The sequence below is a fragment of the Rhipicephalus sanguineus genome, chromosome 1, assembly GCF_013339695.2.
Source record: "Rhipicephalus sanguineus isolate Rsan-2018 chromosome 1, BIME_Rsan_1.4, whole genome shotgun sequence".
NCBI lineage: Eukaryota > Metazoa > Arthropoda > Arachnida > Ixodida > Ixodidae > Rhipicephalus > Rhipicephalus sanguineus.
This window is the reverse complement of record NC_051176.1, coordinates 111,112,753-111,129,367: the sequence shown is the minus strand read 5'-3', so window position 1 is coordinate 111,129,367 and position 16,615 is coordinate 111,112,753. Positions and strand designations below refer to the sequence as shown.

General features: G+C 45.6%; 2 protein-coding genes across 4 annotated transcripts in view; one reads left to right on the top strand and one right to left on the bottom strand.

The window, feature by feature from the left end:
* Positions 1-10,349, bottom strand: part of LOC119396050 (GTPase-activating protein and VPS9 domain-containing protein 1) — a 93,063-nt gene extending 82,714 nt beyond the window's left edge. Inside the window, exon 1 of one of the 2 annotated variants that reach the window (XM_049415847.1) lies at positions 10,329-10,349. The gene's annotated coding sequence lies outside the window, so the exon portion shown is untranslated. Of the gene's footprint in view, positions 1-5,045; positions 5,193-10,328 lie in introns of those variants that run through there. The other variant, XM_037663103.2, reaches the window with a different exon arrangement.
* A 445-nt stretch (positions 10,350-10,794) lies between these two features.
* Positions 10,795-16,615, top strand: part of LOC119396026 (putative methyltransferase C9orf114 homolog) — a 40,835-nt gene continuing 35,014 nt past the window's right edge. The window contains exons 1-3 of one of the 2 annotated variants that reach the window (XR_005184375.2): positions 10,795-10,964; positions 11,124-11,154; positions 11,685-11,890. Coding sequence is in view for 1 of the 2 variants with exons in the window: in XM_037663067.2 (XP_037518995.1) it covers positions 10,917-10,964; positions 11,124-11,154; positions 11,685-11,890 (285 nt within the window). In the remaining variant the exon portion in view is untranslated. The remainder of the gene's footprint in view (positions 10,965-11,123; positions 11,155-11,684; positions 11,891-16,615) is intronic. The other variant, XM_037663067.2, reaches the window with a different exon arrangement.

The following is a 16,615-nucleotide window of genomic DNA, read 5'->3' as shown; positions in this document are numbered from 1 at the left end:
GTGAACTGCTTCATTAACAACTTCATAAGGCAAGTTATGTCATACATGATAGACACAGTACAACTTCAAGATCAACAGAAACGGAAACAATGAGAGCCTTGCACATTTACTCATGATCTATGTCATGTTTAGCGATGAAATACGTCACAGCGGAACTAGTGAGATTTCTCGTTTACCTTAAAGAATGTATGGAGGCAGTTTGCTACATAATGTGTAATAAATTTCTGAACGAACAGGTTAGTTTCATTAGTTTTACCCCTGAAAGCAATGCATAAAAATACAAGGGGGCTTATTTGCTTTTTATCAGCCATCCATGATATTTTAAGGCATGAGGACACTATTGAAATAAAAATTTTCTTCATGAAAAAAAGCAAAAGAAACAACAACAACACATTGCCCGGTTCTGTTTTGCACAACCTCAAACACTCCTCTAGATGTCTCAAAAAAGAATCATGTTTCTACCTTGTGCCATTCTAAAGTTACAGGCTAATTCATAGGATAAACCATGTGGAACCCAAAGCTAGCAAATTTAGGTTTTTTTTTACTTTCTTGTTTTACATTAGTAACATGTCATCGTCATAAATTATTGCACAGATCATTATTACATTGTGAAAAACATGTCATTTTGTAATATTTTACTAATATTTCACTTAAAGCTCTGACAATGCTCCAATTTGGCAAAGCGCTCCAAAAGACGTGCATGTGAGACTGCCAACCCTCAAGTTTAGCCTATTAGATGCTGTCTACAACTTTAATGTGCAACTTTAAATGTTTCACAGCAAACTGGAAATGAACCTGGTTTATTCGCTCTTAAAACTTGAGATGTGAGGTACTATACTTGTCTCCAGAAAGCATGTAGACATTTCTCTGACGATGGATGAGCAAAGAAAGCCATGGATTAAAAAATATGAAAAAGCCGAAACACATCCAAAACACAGCAAGGACGAAACTCAGACAGCCCTGCAACAAGCCTGGAGCCTATTATTCCTATGGAACTTGCCTAACATGCACATTGCAAAGCATCAACTTTACTATTGTTTTTCTCAAAATGCAAATTTGCACATGTTTGTGCTGCAGCAACAACGATAAAGTTTCATTAATTCAACATTATCTCTTGAAACTTTGCAGGCTATTTCATTAAATATCAAAGCTTGCAATAAATTAAGATTATTGACCTTAATTTAAAAAATTTTATGTTATAGCCTATTGCATCAGAATATAGGCTTGCAAAAAGCCTTTGTGTGAATATTTAGTATTTAAAAGATAATTTCCCGAACACTTACTGCACATTTACTATTCTAGTTCACTGTACAGCTTATAAATAACCTTGCATGAATTCCAGTGTACTTTGAGACACATCAATGAGTTTCAGATGTTTAAATGCAGGCATGAGGGTGAGTTTTATTGCAATAGCAATTATATGGACAGCCTCGAAGGGTTTTTGCCGTCACCGTCGCCATTGCCGTCATGTCCCGTATAAAGTCCAAATTGATAAGATCCCCCCGCGCGTCGTGTTCTACCGCGGGTAAAAGCGCGCAAGCGGGGTCCACGAACACGGCCGAAGCAGAGATCAAACGAGCCGGCCCATTTCCGTAGCTCGGAGGGTGCATGCGATAACATCACCCCGCTCGGGAGGCCTGCTGTCGAAGCAGACAGGAAACGCCCCGCCCGTCTTTAACGAGCATGAAGACGCATGCACCCTCCATCGCTCGGAGGATGCATTCGCTCGGAGGGGGGGGGGGGGAGGAGGGGGTGTTGCGCGAGCAACAACTTTGAACTTTGAATCTAAGGGCGCGGTCCTGATCGCTGGCGCGCGATCTCGACAGCCATCACAGCGGGCGGCTCGTATACCCTTCTATACCCTTCTACGTGTGCGCTCTCAATGCGAAGTGACTATGCGGAGAGCATCTCTCCCTGGTGCGGCCGTATCCTCTTACACCAGCGTTTTGTAGTTACGCGAGATCGGATACAGAACAGTTAGCTGCCAGCCTTATTTTGTATAACACTACAATTTGTTGCTGTCGCATTCATTGCTTCGCCCTTGCGGTGAAACTGTGACTTTTTTTTTGTGCTTAATGAAAAAAAGCACTGAAATAAGCAATCAGAAAATAATGCCTTCAAAACTTTAACTGCACACACAACATTAAAACAGCCTTCCTAACATGGGACAACCACACCGTAATTTCATCCCCTAAATTAAAATTTTTATCAAACACACTCCAGTATCATCATGCCTTAATAATTAAGCATTCTGTTGGCTCTGTGATGCTAGCATAAAATTTCTCAATTACGTACTGTACAGCATGCAATGGACCTTTTTCATGAGGGTAGTCTGCGCATGTGTGGACGTGGTGACAAGATGCACGCCATGAGTTCTGGAGTCGCAGCGCGGCGACAAGATTGCTAATTATCCCAAAAAATACCAGGCCCCCCAAGATTGTCTACCAGCGCGTGGCAGGCAACTTCAGAGGCCACAGACCCCCAGTTTTGATTTCGGCAATCTTCACTAGAGGCGCTGTTCAGGCCTGGAAAAGGTCCATTGTCGGCAGTTTGGTAGAGGTGAGCAGAGATTTGTTCTGTCACAAGTCAGTTCGGTGGCAAAATGTAAGACTTTTATAGATTGTAGTGTTTCTTAGCATAATTACTGTAATGAAAATGTGAAAAAGAATTTTAATGACAGCCTTTTTTAACATAAACACAGAGTGTGGCCTGCCATGTTCCAAGAGCTAAAGACAATGGCAGCAACCAAGAACTCTTGAGAGAGGGCACACTTTCTGTTTGTGTTAGCCACCAAAGACTATGTAAAGCAAAAATCCCCACAAAAGAAAGTGCTCTAAGGTATCTGGTTTAGATACCGAAGGTATCACTTACTCCATCAAGGATAAAATCATCAAAATGTCAAGAACCTGATGTCAACTGGAGCTGCTAGAGATACGCTCCATTTATTAAAGTTTTAAATTTTTTAAAGATTGTGTCTATGTTACCAAATTACCCCCCACTTTTTTATATTGGTTATGTTTCTAGCTTATGAGAAGGTGCAATGCAAAGCTGTTCCCGTGGGCATTTACACATTTTCTACAGCAATTACTGCAAATGAGGGCTAATAATGAAGATAGTGCAGGACAAAAAAAAAGGAATCCGACTCTCCTCCTATTCTCCTTGCATGAAAGGTGACGCAACAGAGCATCACGCACGTGACTCCACCACAGTCCGACCTTCAACTTCCCCAGTAAGACATTATTGTTCTTTATCAACTTAAACCTTAAAATAGAGGCTGAAATGCCTGCCAAGTTATTTTAAATGGAATGACAACTGGCCAGAACGTGTCACACAACACTGTTGGAAGTGGAAAGAGTGTGAATTATCGGGACAGAATCGAACATTCTTCTTGTGATTTGAATAGGATTTGTATTTTTAAACTGCGCTGAAAATTACAAAAAGAATTTCTAACAGGAAAGAAAGAGGAAAACTGGGAAAAGTGGACATCTAAATCTTGAATGAAACTTCAAGACAAAGAATGGTCAAGGAGTGAACACGAGGGTTTCACTTCACTTTTAAGGGGTACTATCCATATGCAACGCAAACTAATTGTAAATATGGTGCGCCACTCATTGAAGTTCAGCGTAGTGTATAGTGGTTATTTTGCTACTAAAGTAAATGATGAGAACCCTGGATTAATTAATTAGCAAGACATCAAAGCAGAGGCGTAGCCAAGGGGGGGGGGGGGTTGGAGGGGTTCAAACCCCCCCGAAATTTTTCAATTTTGCTTGTGTATATATACACGCACACATACAAACGCACGCACGAACATACATAAAGTATGGTTGACCCCCCCCCCCCCCCCCCCCCCCCGAAAAAAATTTCTGGCTACGCCCCTGATTCAAAGCACACAACTACACCCTGCAATGTGTAAGCTTTTGTGTCCGTTATATTGCAAATAAAAATGTTTATGCAAGCATGCCAAGTAATGATAAAAAGTATCTGCTGCCTTGCACATATGTCCAAAAGCACGAGACTGCTCTAGAAGTTGCGTCGAATTTCGGCAGATAATTCAAAACTACCTTTGCAAATTTCCATGCGGCCATTTTTAACCTTCAGGTGCAGTGACAGCGTAATTAAAAAAAAATATTTGCATGTATATTTGCATATATAGTTGCATAAGCAAGCGTACCTCACTGAAAATGTTCCAAGATTCCAACTGTCAACAGGAACCTGCCACCACACGACGGAGAAATTATACAAGCGTATATCCGTAAACCTGAGCACATAGAAGCCTTTCACTCGCCGCGGCGGCCCGAAAATTAGCGATCCGACTATTAGAGCACCCAAATCACGAGACTAACATATGGACGCGAGCACAAACGTCTTACATCACGGTAACGGGGAGGTTTCATTCAGCATAACGAAATCGATCGTGCTTGCGACGTGCCTCTCACACACCTACAACGGCACTGGTTACCGGCGTTAGCATCGAACGGCTTGACGACACGAATTCCTTTCCCGACGCGAAATACAACCACCAAAACAGAAATAACGCAAAGGATAAGAGAGAGAGAGAAAAAACGTCAACATACGCTGTATTAAGTTTCCCTTAAAAAAAAATCTTTACGCTTAAATGTCTAGCAGTATGAGCGGAGTATCCAAGATAATTAAGGTGTCAGTGGCTGATCACGTGAAATGTGACAAGAACATGACAACCAGGAATGCAGGCCAACAGGGAAATGATACGAATTCAATCCGGGCGTAACACATTCGAAATAGAATGGTGGCTTTATGGAAGGGCAGAACGAGAAGTCAGCCCCTCTTCGCCCTCCCGCCACCAGTAACATTTATCGAAGGGAACACCACATCACCAAATGCAAGGCGTCAGATATTAATATACGTTCATTTAGTCAAAATCGCGCAATCCTGCGGTGGTGCGACAGCTAAGCAGCGGCCCGACTCCGTGTCTCGAACCGTTCGATGAATCACACGTAGCACTCTCAACAAGTCGCCCAGCTGCACTCACAAACAGATAAGGCCGCCAGTGAGGGCTGTAACCTTACCTTTCAGTCACTTACTGCTCAAATGCAGCGTTGATTCAGTGTACACATTCCGCACACGGTCCCAGCTTCGATTCATAAATTCCGACACCCACCGTCCACCATTATTGTTGTTGTTGCAATTGGTTCGCGTTTGCGCCGCTACGGCTATGCCGCTGCCACCTTCGCTGCATGACGTCAGTACTGGCGCCTTTTACAAAATCACAAAGCGGTGTTTCCTGGTAGGGCACTGCACGGGGCCGGGCTGGCCCGAAATCCCGGGCCCAGCCTGGCATGCAGGCTGGATAAGAAGTCGTTGACTCGGGTTTGGAAGCTTCAGGCTCGGATTGGGGTCAGGACTGAGTTGCATTTCTATTTGCAACTCCCCACACTGTAGCGTGAAAAAGAGGCGAACTCGATCCGCTCGATCTTCTACGAAGCCAGCAATTTTGGGGGGGAAGGGGGGGGGGGGGGGCAGCTACCCCTCCTACTCGTCTAAAGGGGGCGCCAGTTCTGCCCCATTCCTTTACTCAGTCGGACCGTCGGACCAATGGCGGGCCTTTGTGAGAAGCACGTCATCACTTTATTTTGATTTTTCTTTTCTTTGGGGGAGGGGGGAGGGCTCGAGCCATAGGCGTGCGCAGGGTTCCCCATTAGGGAGAGCGAAGTCTCACCGCAGCCCCCCCCCCCTTCTCCCCCAGTTTGCCGATTTCGAAAAAAGAAACAAGCTTCGCAGTGGATGCAAAAACGAAAATGAAGCGATGACGTGCTTCCCACAACGGCCTGCCTTTGGTCCCTAACTTTCCGGGGGAAACAGCTCTTGGAATGCAACACCAGTGGTCCTCGGCCACCATTATTGTCAGAAACCTGCATGGTCATAACCGTGCCCTTTAAATAATGACGGACAGGCACGACTGAGTAAAGGTACGGAGAAGATTTGGCGCCCCTCTTCAGTTGATTGTTGATTAGGGGGGACGACTTCCTCCACTGCCCCCCTCGTGCGCACGCCTATGGCTCGAGCAATGAGAAAGGGGGGATGGGGGCGCTGCGGTAAAATCTGGCCCCCCTAATGGAGAACCCTGCGCACACCTGTGGTGCCAAGACATCATAAAGTATGAACAAAATGACGTCGAGTTAGATACACGTACGCGTTGAAATGCTCCACATGCAAAATGCGTTGAAATGCAAAGCATGCAGTGTGCGCCGGTGTTTCCCACAGCAAAATCTCTTTACTGCTGTACTCGCCAACGGTTCACTAACGCACCATCACTTTGCAGATATGTTTCAAGAAGTGGTGTTTCAAATAGATTACTTTACCGTAGTGATTGCACGTTAATTTGTGTCTCTGGCTTTAGATAAGAAACTTGAGCGCCTTGGTAAATTTCGACGGGGATTTTGACACCGCTGCTAAGCCAAACATAATGTTTTAGGCAGTAACGATGTACCTTTAACTCATTTTAACTCAGTTTAGTTCACATAAATACTCCAAGTATACTCTCCCGAGTCCCGAAGGGTGCTAAGAGTGTAACTTGTAAGCCCTCGACAAGGGCCTATAGCCATGTGCCATCCCGTGCACTCCAAAGATAGTTTGCTCCCTTAGGGGAGTCTTTTTTACCCCACAGCAACAGTCATCTGGCTTCTTAAAAAGTTGAAAACTCGGTGCTTAGAATGCTAAGTCCCGTCGATAGAGCACAAGCCATTCGTGGGCTGAAAGCACCAGAAGCACCGGGCGCTCGGCGATAAAACACACAAGGAAAAACGCCATCATCACCGTCAGCCTAGTTATGCAGCTGCGCATGGACGAAGACCTTTCTCAATGAACTACAGCAGTGGCGTAGCCAGGGTGGTGAACTAGTTGCCCCCCCCCCCCCCCCCGCCGAAATATTTATATTCTGTGTGTATATATATACACGCACAAATGCAAACGCACGCACGAAAATAGAGGAGACGAACCTTCCCTTCTACATAAATTTCTGGATGCGCTCCTGAACTCCAACCCGCCCATATACTCGAGCTGCGTACATGTGCCAGCCGGTACATCCCCCCACCTAACCTCCTGCCATCCTTAGCCGCACTTCCCACTTCTTGGCATCCATTCCGTCGCTCACTGCACCATGCATCGGTGAGAGAGAGTAAAACGCCTTTATCAGCTAGATGTTTTAATGGAGAAGGAGCGCGTGGGAGGAACCCCTTCTCTGGGCGACGGAGTCTCTGGGGTTCCTAGGATGACTCCCGCTGTATCATGGCACGGAGGACCTCGGGAGGTCCGTCGCGGAGAGCATCGTCCCACAGCTCCTCGTTACGTAAAGGGTGAAGGAGGGAAAATGTTTACAGTGCATTCAATCCCGACGTGGAAGGTCGTGGGCGAGCTTCCGCAGCCGGGGCAATGGCCTACATTACAGTGCGGGTAGAATTTACTTAAAGATATGTACAAGATTAGGGAAACTGTTGGTCTGTAGCTGGCGCAACGCTACCGCCTCCTCTCGCGAGAAAGATGGTGGTGGCGCGCTGTGAATGCGACGGACGTGCGTGTAAATGTCGAAGAATGTAAGTGAGAAGAGGATCCCCCACCCCGAACTGGTCGCCTCGCCATACCGGGTCGTCCGGAGGGAAACAGCGTGTGCGCGTTCATTGCCAGGCAGAGAGGCATGACTAGCCCAGAGTAAGTGGATGCGAAAAGTAGTGGTTAATTCAGTGTGCAGAATCTGGTTAAGAATTTGGTGTGCCGCTCTTGGTATGTATGTCCTCAAAGAAAGGCCCGACATGCCTGTTGAGAGTCTGTTGTATATACACCTCCCCTCGAACACGGAAGGCGTATCGGTATCGAATCGCCAGACCAATACCAAGAATTTCACCGTGAGCGGCATTCGTCCCACGCATTGCAGCAGAGTCCTGCAGGGAGTCGATCGGTGCCATCCAAAACACTACCGAGGTGTAACCCTCGTGAGTCAGGGGCGTAGCCACGTTAGGGCACACCCGGGCCCGTGCCCCCCCCCCCCCCGAAATTTTTTTTTTGCCATAGCATACAGAGCAGAAAATGACACTCGACCACATCTCCCTGCTCGTCCCCACTACAGATCAAGGAGGTGCCCCCCCCCGAAAAAAATTTCTGCCTACGCCCCTGTCGTGAGTGCGTGCTCTGCTCTGTCTCGTCCGTAGCCAGGAATTTTTTTCAGAGGGGGGGGGGGGAGCATTTGCTGAAAACCTTGACTATTTGAGAAAAACACGTACCTATTTTCATTATTTATTTTTGGTGAAAACACCTACTTCACCAAAATTTCGGAGAGGGGGGAGGGTGATGATGATGATGAAATGAACTTTATTTGGTCCTGAAGAACCCCGATCAGACAACCCCCGAAGGGGGGTTGAACATTGCTCACCCCCCCTCCCCTCCCGCAGCTGTGGGAGGGGGGAGGGCAATGTTCCTCGCTTTGCGTTATCGCCACGCGCCCGGTACTTCCAGGTCAGGAACGGTGTGCGCGCTGCCAATCGCTCGTGTCAAAACCGCGAGCTCTCAGTCCAGCTGTCGGCAGTCCAGGAGGCCTGTGAACGGGCGGAGGGCCACGTACGGTCTTCCAGTACCGGCGTGGGCGCGGCCAGCAACTGCGGCGGACCCCCCTTCGGGGGTTGTCTGATGGGGGTTCTTCAGGACCAAATAAAGTTCATTCCATCATCATCATCACCCCCCTCTGCGAAATTTAGGGGGGGGGGGGCAACATGTTCCTCGCGTGCCTATTTCCTTGCGTATGCCTTGCGTTATCGCCGTGCGCCCGGTACTTCCAGGTCAGGAACGGTGTGCGCGCTGCCAATCGCTCGTGACGTGAAGGAACGGAAAAGGCGCACAAGTTCTGAAGTTCGTCAACAAATAGTTCGCTAGGATTCTTTCCGACATAGGACATGCTTGGCACACCGTGCTATGATAGCGAGCTTGGGTTCGCTGCCAATACGTTGCCGTATTGTTGGTCACCATGACCGTATCTTGCAGAAATACTGCAGCGTCACTAGTTAAAGGGGCCCTGCAACACCTTTCTTAATTATATTGGAATAGTCTCATTATTGACGTATGACTCTTCACGAGTCATATGCCGCAAAAATTTTTCGAATCCGTCAAGTCTAAGTGGTGTTACCAAATTATAGAGATCACGTTCCACAGCTTTCTCTCTCAACTCAACGCAGCGAGCGCGCGGAAAGCTGCGCGCGGCGTGAGGGGAGGGAGGGAGGGCGGAGGTGCGAGGAGGCGACGTCAGCGCCGGCGGCATTTTTTTCATTTTTTTCTCTCTGGCGTCTCGGCGCAACCACGTGGTCTGTGCCGCCACTTCCGGTCGGCTTGCGTCGTTCTCGTCGAGCGGAGTCGATCGCGCTGTGTATCGTGCGTGCTTGAAAACTGCGCGTCGGTTTGGTAATGTTGGGTGTGCACCTCGAACGCCGTAGTGTTTTGATCACTCTGCCAACCATGGAAGCAAACGTGCGCGCTCGTTTGGAACGAATGACAGCTGAGATCGGTTTCGGCCCATACTCCGATACACCGCCTCGTAAGACGGCACTGGCAGACGACCCCGAAGCGCCGCCATTACCGGACGCCAGCATTGTTATCGGAGACACGCTGCGCCCGTGCCTCGGTCGGTCGTGAGAACGTGCCGACGATGCAGTTCTCAGCTGACGAGGCAACACTCGAACGGCTGCCACTCTCAACGGCAACCGGCGATGGTCAAAAGCACAGAAATATTCACGTTTTCAGCACTGCGCATGGCGAAGAAAACGGAACCACGCAACTACGAGCAGACGAGCTGTCGGTGAGACCGGAAGTGCTAATATTAATGTTTGTTCGGTGTTTTTAACGCGATAACAATATAAACGTACATATTATCTACTTATTGAACTCAAAAATTAACAACGAAAGTAATAATGAGGGTGTTATCGTGATTATAACATCAGCCAATGGTGGAACTGCCGACAATCGCGTCATATTTTGCGACTAATACATCATTTGTCGAGAGAAGAGGGAGCGATTTTCAGCTGACTTTGAGAATTTATTGTAAATTCCAGGCCGTGCGCATCGCTATAATGTTTGGCTCGCGTGTTCTCGAGAGCCTCGACTACCGATCGGCAGCGCTTTTTGAGCATGCTCGAAAAGTGTTGCAGGGCCCCTTTAAATATGGTTCCACGACGGCTCCTGAAGCTGCACCAGGCGCAACCGGCGCGCGATAACAGAAGCAATCATTCTAAAAAGACAGTTCGTGCAAACACGGACACAAGAAAGAAGTTAGGACACCACAAACGTCTTGTCTTTTTAGAATGAATACTTACCAACTAGCTCAGCTCTCTGTTATTTTAAACAGAAGCACGGTCTTTGAGATTGGTTTTCAAGACAACGAAGCAAACGAAGGAGCTGTCCACGGAGTTAGAGCAGAGAACGCAGAGAACATCTAGTGGTTAGAGTGTACTAGACACAGTTGTTTGTTGGTTGTTTCTTGCACGTGACGTCATGGAGTCATGGACGTCGCTTCTCAAAGCATGTCTCAAAGGAACTAGGAGACTAGGACTCCACGATGGCGGCTTTGATGACAAATAAGTTGCGTCTATGTGAAAACGACTCGGCAGCAACGTCTCCGTGCGTGAATAATGAAAGAACCTGCATCGGAAACGTCGTGATGCGAGTTATCTTTTTTTTTTTCCTGTGACCTTTTCACGCTGTTTTCAGCCAGTGTAGCGGGTAAACCATTTAAACGTTGGATGTTCTCTGGTTGAGTGAGTGAGCTTCACAATCCAATCCAGTAGCTAGCCATATCCATGACCGCATGTTTCGTGTTTGCTTCGTGATCATCGTGCTTTTGACGTTAATGCCCGATCTGCGATTCGTCGTTTAGCTGTTGTTTTTGTTTGTTGTCACGAGAAATGAAAAGACAGAGCTCCGGCAATAGGACCCATGCAAACGAGGATGAGGTACGGTGCGAGTGAAGATGCGTTTTACGAATTTTTGGATCTCTTGACGTCTGCTACCGGAAGACCTTACACGTGTCGCTAAATGTTAGAGGCTTTGTGTGTAGTACAGTGCGCCCAAGTTCGGTTTGTTCTAAACAGTGCGATTATTTTCCTTTCCAGCCCTGCAACTGGAAAAAATGGCGTGCTGAAAGTAAGTACAACGCTCATGCTTCGCTGTCCGTTCTTGCCTTCGTGACGCTGTCATACGGAGAAACCCGATAACCGGAACAGCCCGCAAGCAACAACACGGTTAGATAGTATGCACCTTCCGTGTACACTAGCATTTGTCGATAGCAGAGTAATCGGCAAAACTGTCGTTTGTGAAGTGTTGATCACAAAGTGCCTGCAAGAATGCAGGCGAATGCAGGCGCTTTGTGACACAGCGCCTGCATTCTTGCGTTTGTATTTCAGGGGAATTGTTTCCTGAACAAGTTAATTTGGTGAGCTAGTTGCATTGCACCGACTAGTTTGGCCAGTACAGTGTCAAAGGGAATGGCGTTCTTTTGTTCTTTCTGTCAGCCCTGTGTATCATGCTGGCCGAACTTCGTATTCGCATGATCGCTCGCTTCGCATGGAGTATTTCAATGAAGATGCGTTGAGCCGAAATGATTTTCTTAGAACCAATCATTACATTCGCACGAGAGCCACGTGACTTACCTTTACTTTCATATTTTACCTAAGGAAAACAGCAGCTTCTCAAATGGAGGGAAGAAAGGCTCATCAAAAAGCTCGAGAAGGAAAAGAAAGCGAAGGAATCCGAAGAACAGCAGGCCTCGTCCATGGATTCCGAATCGAAAGGCCGGAAGTACACCCTCAGCATAGCAGTCCCAGGTTCCATAATGGACAATGCTCAGAATGCGGAATTGCGAACTTACTTAGCCGGTCAGGTAAGGTTGTGAACAAGTGGCACACAGGAAGTATATACTGTGATGCTACCCTCGCTGGCACTTGTATATCTGCCACTTGCGTACTGGTGCCATTATTTCAACTATTTTCCTTTTTTGTACGCTGACTTAATTATAGTGGGAGACTTGGAACTAACTTCAACCACCTGAAGAAAAGACGATGACTTTTTAAGGGCTCGTTTCTTAGTTAGACACAATATTAATGAGAACTAACAGACAATAATGCCAAAGAAAGTATAGGGGATGTTATTAGTTGTAATTAGGATAAAGTGTAAAGAAAGTAGAGTGGACGAAAAGAGCATCGGACACGTTATTCGAAGGTCGCAGGTTCAGTCCCTGCCGGCGGCAAGTTTCTTTCCTAATTACAATCCTAATTACATCCTAATTACAACTAATAACATCCCCTATACTTTCTTTGGCATTATTGTCTGTTCTCATTAATATTGTGTTCAACCACCTGAGTTCTTTAACATGCAACCAATGTATGGCACATGGGTCTTTTTTTGTTTAGCACCCATCGAAATAATTGAACCGAGTTCATGTGACCTGAATATAAACTGAGGGTTACATAAGAAACGACCAAGAAATATTTACCTCGAAATATTCTAGGAAGATTTTCCCAAAGTATAAACATCGACAATTGTCCCTCTCCACCCTTACCATGCGAAAGGATGGGAACAATTGTGGTGTATCTCCAAAAATTGTCCTTGTGAACATTGAAGTTGGTCAAATCTGCATCGAAGGCTAGCCGTATGTTTTCTTTACACACCAGCTAGACTGCTACAAGTCTCAAACTGAGACTTGAGGTCTGCCTGAGGGCTTTCTTTTCCATATTCTCAACATTCTCCTGCGAGTGAGGTGAAGTAGCTTCAAATAATAACTTCTAAGATTATACACTTTTAGAAGACACTGTAGTGTGTGTATATATATATTTTTTTGCATGTTCTGTTATAAAGTGATCGAAAAGCAAATACCGGCTGAAGTAGTTTTTTTGTGCCACAAGCAAAGCTTGAAAAATGAACACTTCTACTTAGAAGAAAGCCTACAATAAAAACCTCAATTTGGAATGCCAACATACAGTACAACAGAACTATCATTTAGCAGGAAATCCATTACACGTGTAATCAAACACTCCGAAAATACAAATTTTGCGTGTTATCTTGATTTGTGTGCTTGACCTGTTGCTCAGGCTTTAGCATCAAAGGAACAGGATCAAAAATACATATTTGCTGTAGCCAGATATATGATACCTTTTCTACTAGCTCATGGAACTGTCACTACACGTGGCACCATGTTTAGACAGTACCAAAAAATGATACGCGTTGATGACAAAGTTACGTTGACTGTCCCAGGCCTGCCTCTCCCGTACACTGTAAACATAAAAATTAAAAGTTAACATGACTTTTTGTTAAAGTGGAGCTGAAACACTCTTTGAACATGGTACGAAGACTTCTGAAATGCAGACAATCCTGCTGGGACTGTGCAAGCCAAAAATTACCACGGCATGAAGTAAGGAAACTGCAGTTCTGCAAGCCTGTTTGCTTGCTCTTTTTTGTGGCTTTTGAGGCCCCCTAAATCTTTTTCCACATTATGCAACAGCAGTGATGACATCACATGAAGGACAATGGCACGTAGATGCTAACTGTTGTGCACATGGGCGCACATTGATTCAGTTTTTTCAGGAAACGAGGACGCAGTAGTTGTAAATGTCTCGCCTGCTTTTCTTTTTTTTTTTTTTGCCTTTAAGTTAAGTGGCTCTGCCAGATGCCATCCTCTAAGAACTAGCATAAGCATGAGTGCTGCTTGGGCGAGGTTAAATGGACAACGCACATGTACCAGCAAATATACTTTCCAGCCAAACAACCTCCACCACAGACGAGCAGAACAAACTATATTTTCCATTCATCACTTCTCCCTGCATTTTCTTTCTTTCGTTCTTTCTCTTGGTACACTACAGAGTTACTCAATGACAGGCTCTTTGGTCATCATGTGTAGGGTGGGGGGTAACTATGAGATGTGAAATTCCCGCAGTAATTTTTCAAAAGCCTTAGTGGTAGGCATGTGCAAATATTTGAGCACTTCGAATATTCCAACGAATATTACAGTATTTGAAGATTTGACACAAATTTAAATTACTCGAAGTCTCGAAGTATTCGAAATGAACAAATAGACATATATAAACCGCATTTACCCCCAGTAAAGGTGGTTTCACTGCAGTGGAGAGGTGCTATACCAAGAATACAACTGTCCAGGGGAAATCCACTCTGCCGTGAAGCCCCACTTCAAGGCATAGGCGTGCGCAGGGTTCCTCATCCTGGGGAAGTGGGGGGCAAAGGCTCATTGCAGTGCCCCCCCCCCCCCCCCCCCCCACTAAGTCAATGTATGGGGCAGAGTTTGCACACGCCCTTCTTAGGTGACTGCCCCCCCCCCCCCTCTGCGTATGCACGCCTATGCTTCAAGGTTAAATGAACATATTACCCTCACATCGATTCATCATTTTTTAAGTTCAAAAGCTTGTTATACCGGCTTATATGCTCTAAGTATAGTGAATTTTAAAACGTAACATGTTTTACAGTTATCTCTTGCATTCTACGGAAAGTCAAATCCTGCTACTGTTCAAAGTTGCTTCCACTTCCCTTTGAACTAAAAAAAATGACATTTGCACATGCCTTGCTTCAACTTTAAAAAATATTGTGCAGGTTAGTTGGGTCATGACATATATGCTCATTCTTCTTTATAATATATGACACATATACTATTTGAATTCGATTCAAAATTATTTGACCAAATTATTATTCGCTTCGAGCCCAAAATTGACTATTCGCACATGCCTACTTAGTGGTGCTCTTTTGCCTGGGCTGGAAAGTGGAGTGGTGAATGCACTTAGAGTGGGGAAAACAGCCTACGAAAAATTTTTTGGTTGGAAAATATTCTTGCAGGAAAGGCTACTTACAGATTTTTGCACATTGTCCATTGCATACTGGTATGGTTGCACTTTTGATTGCATGGACAGAGCAAGGCACACAGAGCAAACTGCTAGGATGCTCCCATTTGTTGTTTGGTGTGTCTCACTTTGTTGCCATCTTAATAAGCACAGCCTTACCTGTAGCATGAGCATATAACAGCCTACGAAAAATTTTTTGGTTGGAAAATAATCTTGCAGGAAAGGCTACTTACAGATTTTTGCACATTGTCCATTGCATACTGGTAGGGTTGCACTTTTGATTGCATGGACAGAGCAAGGCACACAGAGCAAACTGCCAGGATGCACCCGTTTGTTGTTTGGTGTGTCTCACTTTGTCACCATCTTCATAAGCACAGCCTTACCTTTAGCATGAGCGTATAACAGCCTACGAAAAATTTTTTGGTTGGAAAATATTCTTGCAGGAAAGGCTACTTACAGATTTTTGCACATGGTCCATTGCATACTGGTAGGGTTGCACTTTTAATTGCATGGACAGAGCAAGGCACACAAAGCAAACTGCTAGGATGCACCCGTTTGTTGTTTGGTGTGTCTCACTTTGTCGCCATCTTCATAAGCACAGCCTTACCTGTAGCATGAGCATATAACAGCCTACGAAAAATTTTTTGATTGGAAAATATTCTTGCAGGAAAGGCTACTTACAAATTTTTGCACATTGTCCATTGCATACTGGTATGGTTGCACTTTTGATTGCATGGACAGAGCAAGGCACACAGAGCAAACTGCTAGGATGCACCCGTTTGTTGTTTGGTGTGTCTCACTTTGTCGCCATCTTCATAAGCACAGCCTTACCTGTAGCATGAGCATATAACAGCCTACGAAAAATTTTTTGATTGGAAAATATTCTTGCAGGAAAGGCTACTTACAGATTTTTGCACATTGTCCATTGCATACTGGTATGGTTGCACTTTTGATTGCATGGACAGAGCAAACTGCTAGGATGCACCCGTTTGTTGTTTGGTGTGTCTCACTTTGTCGCCATCTTTATAAGCACAGCCTTACCTGTAGCATGAGCATATAACAGCCTACGAAAAATTTTTTGGTTGGAAAACATTCTTGCAGGAAAGGCTACTTACAGATTTTTGCACATTGTCCATTGCATACTGGTATGGTTGCACTTTTGATTGCATGGACAGAGCAAGGCACACAGAGCAAACTGCTAGGATGCACCCGTTTGTTGTTTGGTGTGTCTCACTTTGTCGCCATCTTCATAAGCACAGCCTTACCTGTAGCATGAGCATATAACAGCCTACGAAAAATTTTTTGGTTGGAAAATATTCTTGCAGGAAAGGCTACTTATAGATTTTTGCACATTGTCCATTGCATACTGGTAGGGTTGCACATTTGATTGCATGGACAGAGCAAGGCACACAGAGCAAACTGCTAGGATGCGCCCGTTTGTTGTTTGGTGTGTCTCATTTTGTCGCCATCTTCATAAGCACAGCCTTACCTGTAGCATGAGCATATAACAGCCTATGAAAAATTTTTTGGTTGGAAAATATTCTTGCAGGAAAGGCTACATACAGATTTTTGCACATTGTCCATTGCATACTGGTAAGGTTGCACTTTTGATTGCATGGACAGAGCAAGGCACACAGAGCAAACTGCTAGGATGCACCCGTTTGTTGTTTGGTGTGTCTCACTTTGTCGCCCCCCCGCAGGGCCGTCTGCGCAAGCAGGCGTTTGGTGTTTAGCGACACCATGGACCCGAGCTAACGGGGGGG